The sequence below is a fragment of the Phalangium opilio genome, unplaced genomic scaffold (genome assembly GCF_054372755.1).
Source record: "Phalangium opilio isolate 3A_F unplaced genomic scaffold, DU_Popi_V2 ptg000209l_1, whole genome shotgun sequence".
Taxonomy (NCBI): domain Eukaryota; kingdom Metazoa; phylum Arthropoda; class Arachnida; order Opiliones; family Phalangiidae; genus Phalangium; species Phalangium opilio.
The window spans coordinates 3,881,104-3,889,119 of NW_028324217.1; the positions used below are offsets into that span (position 1 = coordinate 3,881,104).

General features: G+C 34.9%; 1 protein-coding gene across 2 annotated transcripts; it reads left to right on the forward strand.

Annotated features, from left to right (window-relative positions):
* Positions 1-487: 487 nt before the first annotated feature.
* LOC149618464 (alpha-N-acetylgalactosaminide alpha-2,6-sialyltransferase 5-like) lies at positions 488-6,295 on the forward strand. Of its 2 annotated transcripts, none has more exons than XM_089855222.1 (7): positions 488-663; positions 3,879-4,177; positions 4,547-4,675; positions 4,744-4,879; positions 5,046-5,267; positions 5,336-5,449; positions 5,605-6,295. In XM_089855222.1, the coding sequence occupies exons 2-7, from the start codon at positions 3,889-3,891 to the stop codon at positions 5,837-5,839; spliced, it is 1,125 nt and encodes a 374-aa protein (XP_089711348.1). In that variant the 5' UTR covers positions 488-663; positions 3,879-3,888; the 3' UTR covers positions 5,840-6,295. The 2 variants fall into 2 exon arrangements, with proteins under 2 accessions (XP_089711348.1, XP_089711349.1); XM_089855223.1 differs by lacking the exon at positions 488-663 and adding an exon at positions 2,172-2,348.
* Positions 6,296-8,016: the final 1,721 nt, after the last annotated feature.

The following is an 8,016-nucleotide window of genomic DNA, read 5'->3' on the forward strand; positions in this document are numbered from 1 at the left end:
AACGTAGTTTAAGATAATTTAAACTTTTGGTTACATTACGTGTTGGAGGGAGGGTCTCTTTACTGGGTGGTCTATGAGTCGGACTGAAGCAAATACTATACGTTCCCCATTCCTACTTCTAAAATTAAATATATCCCTGGTGAAACCTACGTGCATCAATACCAATTCTTAAACAGTAAACACTTCAGTTTAATCTAGTTCCCAGCTCCGGGAAATACAGAAACGCTCGCTAGTATTAAAATTTTTATCGTGAAAAGTTCAAAATGACAATTCAAACGCTTGAATAAAGGCACTTTGATAATTACGAGTCTAAGGGCGAATACCGTCTCTCGGTTAGGATTGGCTGGAAAGTCAGAGCACGCGCACAAAACGTGGGGCTGACGCAAGAGTTGCACATGGTGGTATTACTACTATTGAACCGCGTATTACGTATGAATTGGGCGCGAACCTAAATATCACAGATATTCTGAAGGGGGGAGAGACAGAGAGGGAGACGAATGGAGAATGAAAACATTGGAGTAAAGGGATTCGGAGAGAGAGCACGTGCATTTGTTATGAGAAGAAAAGTGCGCGAGACGTTTCGCGAGATAACTACTTTTCAAACTACGATACACTTCACGTAACTCGAGTTAGAGATAAGATATTGGAGATAAACTATTACAGGTATGTGGAAGTTTGTTTTATTGGTGTTTGTTTTTATTTATTATTTTATCGGGTATATACTTTTAATTGTAAATAAGGTACAGTTCAGTACTCTCATACGCAAATGCATAGTTTTCAGGCTAGGAGGATTCATACCATTTACACAAGGAGTAGAGGCTACTTAGAGGACAATAGTGCAGACTAGTTTGTCCTTCAAGTAGCCTGGACTCCTTGTATAAATTGTGTGAATACTCCTAGCCTGAAAACTGGGTATTAGTCAAATATAATCAAATATTTTGGTGGGTTTCTTTTAGGTTATAATTGGGTTCGGTTTTCGGTTAAATTGGGGGTCCGGTTGAATGGGAGGGTAGGGGTTCGGTTTTCGGTCGAATTGGGGGGGGGGTCCGGTTGAATGGGAGGGTAGGGGTTCGGTTTTCGGTTAAATTGGGGAGTCCGGTTGAATGGGAGGGTGGGGGTTCGGTTTTCGGTTAAATTGGGGAGTCCGGTTGAATGGGAGGGTGGGGGTTCGGTTTTCGGTTAAATTGGGGGGTCCGGTTGAATGGGAGGGGGGTTCGGTTTTAATTCATCGTGGCAAGTTAAGTTCGATTTATTTGAGTTAAATCGGTTTATGGTCTCATAGCTGAAATAATTTGATGAAATGTAAATGATTTTTTTGAAAATGAAAAATAATCATTTATTTTTCACTAAATTATAAAATTTCTGACACTTCTTTCCTCTATAGAGGAGAGTATTAAAAAATATATAACTATTATATATTCCCAATTCAAAATAAAAATTTATGCAAATGACCTAGATATATACATATAAACCCAGTCTGGCGAACTGGTTTTTAACTACAATTGATATTATTGTAAGAAAAAAAAGTGAAATTTAATGCTTATAATTTTCCAAAACATGCGAATCGAGGTTTTTGTGGAAAAAATAATATTAAAAAAACAATTACTTTTGTCATGAAAAATCAGCGATACGCAATTTCGGTGGTATCTATTCAAATGTGATCTCGATAAAAGAGATCACTAAATTTTGATAAATTTGATGATAACTATACGAAAACTTCCCAAACTCAAAAATACATGAAATTATAGCATAATAATATAGGACAGGTTAAAAAATATAGGATTTTACAGGAATTATGGGACCTCCGAGTTCCCTGCCTTCAATATAAATAAAATACACCTTGAAAATCAATCAAAAATACTCAAGAAATTTACGAATTCAATTTGCAAACGATAGTTAAGTTAGTAAAACTTTTATCAGACCACGTGGCTCCAAGTAAAGAATTCCAAACTCTTTATTTCTTTCCTAATCAACTAATAACCTTCACTTACATTTTATTAAAGTTAAGACGCACTTCCCTAATGTCTGTTAACATAAACGTCCTTCATCTTATAGGCATCTACTATCATTCGTTTAACTTTGGCCTTTACTTATCACTTAACGATAAAGCTAACAGCCTTCGATTTAAAAAAAAAATAAAAGATAAATTGAATATTTTTTATATATATAATATGTACGCACGTCGACAAGCTACATCGTCAATTCCAGTTTTAAGTCTTTATTCATAACACACCCTTTCAGGAATTTCGAAACAATGTTAATATGACCTTAATAACAGTCGAAAGTAACCCTCTGGACATATGCATAATTAAATTTGAATTAAAATTGATACATTAAACCGATTAATTGTAAGTATTAAATGCGTTTCGATTTTTTGTGCTTAAGTTAACTCAGGGATAGATTTAATTTTAGAATTAGGAATGGAGAACGGTTAGTATTTACTTCAGTCCGACTCATAGTCCAATATAGAACCCCTCCCTCCAATAAGTAACGAAAGGTTAAAATTATCTTATTGGCTCACTTAAACTACGTTTTGATGACGTTGCTGACGAGGACGGCAAAAAATAAGTAATTCCCTTTTACCTCTGTGGCTATGACCCGCCTCTTTCTTTCATACCCCTCCGTCCAGTGGAAGGGGGTCCGGGACTTTGACGCGCGCCCACATTACTCTGTCCTTCATTCCTACTTCTAAAATTAAATCTATCCCTGAAATAACTAATTAATATCATCGATATTGGAGAAGTGTTTATGATTAGAAGACCCCTTAATTAAATTAGAAATCATGGCTGTTAAGTTAATTACTTAATTTTAAGAGGTCATACGTGAAACTCTGAAATCAACTTGTTAAGGGGAAAATTTCATAGAAAATTTATAAGGGGTGTTATGGGCACTTTATTTCTTTCCTTAATATGCGGTATCTCTGATTTAGTTAATTTGCATTTAATATTGGAGGTAAATTAACTCATATTGTGGTAACAATTATAGACCGTACCTTCCATTCCACTACTATATTTTCTATGATGTAATATTTTCAACTTTTACCGCAAGAAACGTGTTCGTTGCATCATTTCATTTTTTTTGAGGGGAATTCTTCCTGCACCAATGGTTGCCATAGAAACCCATTAATGACCAAATACGCCTTCTCAGTGGGGGCTAAGAGAGCTAATACGTATGGTAGTATTTGCCTCATGGTTGTTTTTTTAATATATTCATAACGATACGATGATAACCGCAATATAATTATTGTTAAATTTATAAAACAAATATAATTTTAAAAATGACTTACTGTACATTTTTAAAGGAATGTTTTTCAAACATCAAATAAATAAATAAATATATTTATAGGTATAAAAAATAACTAGAAAGATGCTAACATACACCTTAATTTGGAGTATACCTCAATTAATATAAATAATAATAATAATTAAGTCTTTGATTAAAGTTCAAAGCCTACAAGCATAATTACACATACTGCCACTGCTTATAGTTTAATTAGAGTTAAATTAATTAATATTCATACCTGAAATAATTAATTCGTTGAAAACTGACCCTAATTAGACTGAAAAAATAATTAAATACTTAAAATACGCTGGTTTAACGGAGTTGTTTCGATAACGACCGACCTTCCACGCGATTAACAAGCAGAATGAATAAAATTTAATTTCAAATTTTTTAATTTCATAAAAAAATAGACTAATATCAAGAAATTTTAAAATAGGTTTAAAAAATCATTTTGAAGGTCAGAACCCCGATAACAGTTGACCTTAGGGTCAAATGCCGATTAAACCAAAGGTCTATTAAACCATAGCCCTGTAATACTTCTTATAAGTATGTGACACTACGAACTAAATTCTACGACAATTTTAATTTCGTTTCAGATCTTTCAAAATGAGATCGTTTGAAACCAAAGTCAAATTCATTGTGATTCTATTGGGAGCTGGAGTTGTTGTTCATTTATCTTTGGGGTTCTTTGGCGCTATTATTCTAAACCGAAATGGCGAGCAAAGACACTCCAGGTTGCGACCGAGATACTCCTTGGAGACCGTTGTCAAAGGGAAGACCTATCATACTCATCCGAAAGCGCCAGTTGATCTGGTGGTTCAAGAAAATTACGCCAGAAGGCGCCGACAAGTTGAAAATATCAGGCCTCATTTTGTGGCTAGACGAGGCATTTTAGGTAGGTTTCTCGGCTCGAGCAGCCACGTGATAATCTAAAGCTTCTGATTGGTTGACACATTAAAGCGAGTTTAAACAAACGCCATTAGATGCTCCCATAGTCAAGGGGTGGAGTTAACTGGCCAGCTAAGCTTAGCGATAGTTTTAGCTCCGCCCTCGACGTTAACGAGTTCTGATTGGTTCCCGCCTTAGCCAGCGTGTTAGGGCCGCCACAGGAACCGATATTTTCTTTAAATTAACAGAAAAGGGAGCTAGGGGCAAATACGGATCAGTCTCCACCCATTCATGAGAAACCTTTGAACAACAATGATCATTCTTAGACGCAACATTCGATGCATTCCTGTTACTAAAATATAAACCATTACTATAGCTCATGATCCTGATGATACAACGATGAAACCAGACATCAAAGCAAGTGGAAAACTGTACAAGGAAGTTGGTGGTGAAATTCGCAATCTCGGACTCAAGTGTGGAAGCTGCGCTGTTGTGGGGTCTGCAGGTATTTGAATTACGTTAAAACGGAAATTAAGATAGAAAATATTAAAATTTCGTTTTAATTCATTGTAGGAACCCTAACGACGGCGAAAAGTGGTACACAAATTGACCGTGCGGATTGCGTCTTCAGATTTGGATTAGCGCCTGTAAATGGCTTCGAGGAAGATGTTGGAAGCAGGACGGATGTTCGCGTTGTAGATGGCAAAAGGTACATTATATCAGCATAAGACTATCCTTAAATATGGGCATCTTCAGCAGACCCATACTTATGGAGGGTATCATAGGGTTATGATATGAGTAAAATTAACCAGAAGTATATAATACTTCTATTCTATTACCCCCTTCTGGTCTAACTAAGGATAAATATCTTTTAGCTTTGAGGATATTGTTCGATATCCCAAGAAATTGTCCACTGGAAATACAGCTTCACCTACGTGGATTGTTTTCGAACATTTTGACGTTGACGCCATGACCAAGTTACTATTCAAACTACCGCAAATAAAACGTGCTAATGCGACTACAAAAATTTTAACCTCAACTCGCAAAGGTGAAACTGAAGCGTTTTACAGCATGAAACGTGAAGCAGCAAAACTGGGGTAAGTCCCATTTCTTTTCAATAGATATTTTCGTGAACAATTACTTAATAACGAATTGAAATGTTTAGATACACACTTCCAAATAAAAAACCATCGACCTTATGGTTCACGATGCAGGCTGTGGAACAAGCTGGATGTCAGAAAGTTGATGTCTTTGGAATACCGGATCCAAAATACTGCAAGTAAGTTAAAACCAAAATTGACAATATCAAAGGATGAACCTTCTTGATAAGGGCGGGTACTACCAATTTCGCTCCACCCATATCTGTACCCATCATCGCAGCGCAGGAATTACCTTTTTTTCAGCCCATAAACGTTAAATCTTTACCTTCACTAGAACGTGGCATGACGGTCTCAATGCAAAATCAAGATACTGGGGTAAAGGTTCCCCGAACTTCTGCACAAGTGAAACAGATTCCGGACTAGACACTGAATCGGCCGCTTTGGCGCAATTAGCTACTATTAGTGATCGCAGAGCATTATTGGCATTGGCTAATACTAAAAATCCATCAATGAAAATATCATTTCACGCACCTCAATGGCCGCTAATGAAGTCTGCGCAGAATGTATGACATTGAAAACTTTAGTCACAACAATTTCTTGACTATTTAATACCAAATTGAACTATCGAAACGGACTGAAAATAATGACTCGAACATTTTTACGGCAACTAATTATACCGACAAGTCTGGAACTTGTCATATCGTTGTTGACTTTTTAATAATAATGATAATATAATGCTCATCGTGAACTTGAATTTAAAACAAATCAATTCTTCGGCGAAAATTACGAAAACTGTTCATGAAAAACACGAACGCGTGCTTCTGGAGATAAGCATTGAGATAAACTCTAAATGAAACGCATATTTTACGAGATAAACACTAAATGAAACGCATATTATAGAGAGATAAACACTAAATTAAACGCATATTTTAGCAGATAAACATTGAAATAAACGCATATATATCATACGAAAAATGTAAATATATAACATTTCAGATATTAAACGAAGAATTTTTAAATGTTAATGATGCAAATAGACTTAGTAATGAAGTTCCTAAAAAAAGTTCAGTTTTCGTAAACACAAACTGTTGCAAGGCAAAGCATAATAATTCGAAATTTCCATGAAAATTTGTAAAGTATTTATTTCGTAAGTCATTGAAATATTAACGCGCTTACAATTGGCAATCAAAATGGCTTTCGACAAAACGCCGGAAAATGCTCGTACGAAACGAACGATGTGGCGCGAACCTACCACAATCAGTAATTAAAATTTCAAAGTGTCTAAATTGATCAAAATCACATTTACGCGAGTACTATGAAAGATCGCGGTGAACTTCAACTGAAACAAGACAAATTCACAACATCAACAACCGAAATAAGTTCCGAACAACATTTTATTCTTAAAAAAACTGTACATACAATTAGAGAACTCAACTGAAACAACAGAAATTAACAACATCAACAACCGAAATAAGTTCAGGGCGCCAACTCTTGCAGAGAAATTTTTAATAGGAAAAATAGGATTCGCCAGGCGAAATTATAGGATTTTATAGGACCAGATTCATGAAATTATAGGATAATATAGGACTCTTAAATGACTAGTATATAACCAGAACCGACCAATTTTAATGAAATACTGCTTAATTTTTCAATTAAAATAGTATACAATGCCTTTGAACTGCTAAAAAAAATATCACCAACTATATCACTTACAGGGCTCCCACCAAAACCTCAAAAATAAATAGGGGAAAAAGGGACTTTTCACGATAAAAATAGGGTAAAATAAGGACCTAAATTTTAAAAGTAGGAACCAAAAAGGGACCACTGGTAAAACAAAATGATATCTATTCTGTGAAAATATCACAAACAGACAGTTAGGAACCTATTACTCTTTTCTATTTTTTCGACAAAATAGGATATTATTTCTGACTTTCTTTTGTTTATATTCTAATTCTAAGGGAGCGGTAGGTAAGACTTGATACTGGCTCTAATGTATAAGGAAGGTTTTCTGATTAGAAGTAACCATTTTCGTATCATGTTTACTGTTTTTTAAAAAATCCACTGAACTAGAATTTGGGCCTTTACGGGGTTCGTAATTTTTGGAATGAAATTCCCTGACTTTTCCAGGTTTTCGCTGACTAAGTTCCACAATTTTCCCTGACCATTTGCAATAACGTACAAGGCGAACATATATGAAAACCAGTCTAAATTCAGTCGAATAATTTTTTCACGAGTTGTTATTGTTATAAAAGTTAGCCAATTAATTTGTTTAAATTTAACATTAAGTAAATCATAAATAACCGGAGCGAGCGGAGCGAGCGAAGCGAGCTCCGCAAATTTGGGGCTCTGCTAAAATCTCAGACAAGACATTTTCTGAGGTTTTTCTTAAGGGATTATAATTAATTACTTCAAAATTCTCAAAATATAGGACTTTATAGGACAATTTGTGAAAATATAGGATAAAATAGGACACTTTCCAAAATATAGGATTTTATAGGAATTATAGGACCAGTTGGCGCCCTGTAAGTTCCGAACATTTTATTCCTAAAATAACTGTACATACAATTGAAGAACTCAACTGAAACAACAGAAATTAACAACATCAACAACCGAAATATGTTCCGAACATTTTATTCCTAAAAAATTGTACATACAATTCAAGTACTCATCGTTGAAATCTCCAGATATTCAGATACTGAATTTTAACTGTAAATGTTTTTGTAAATAACTAAAAAAAAAACCCAGT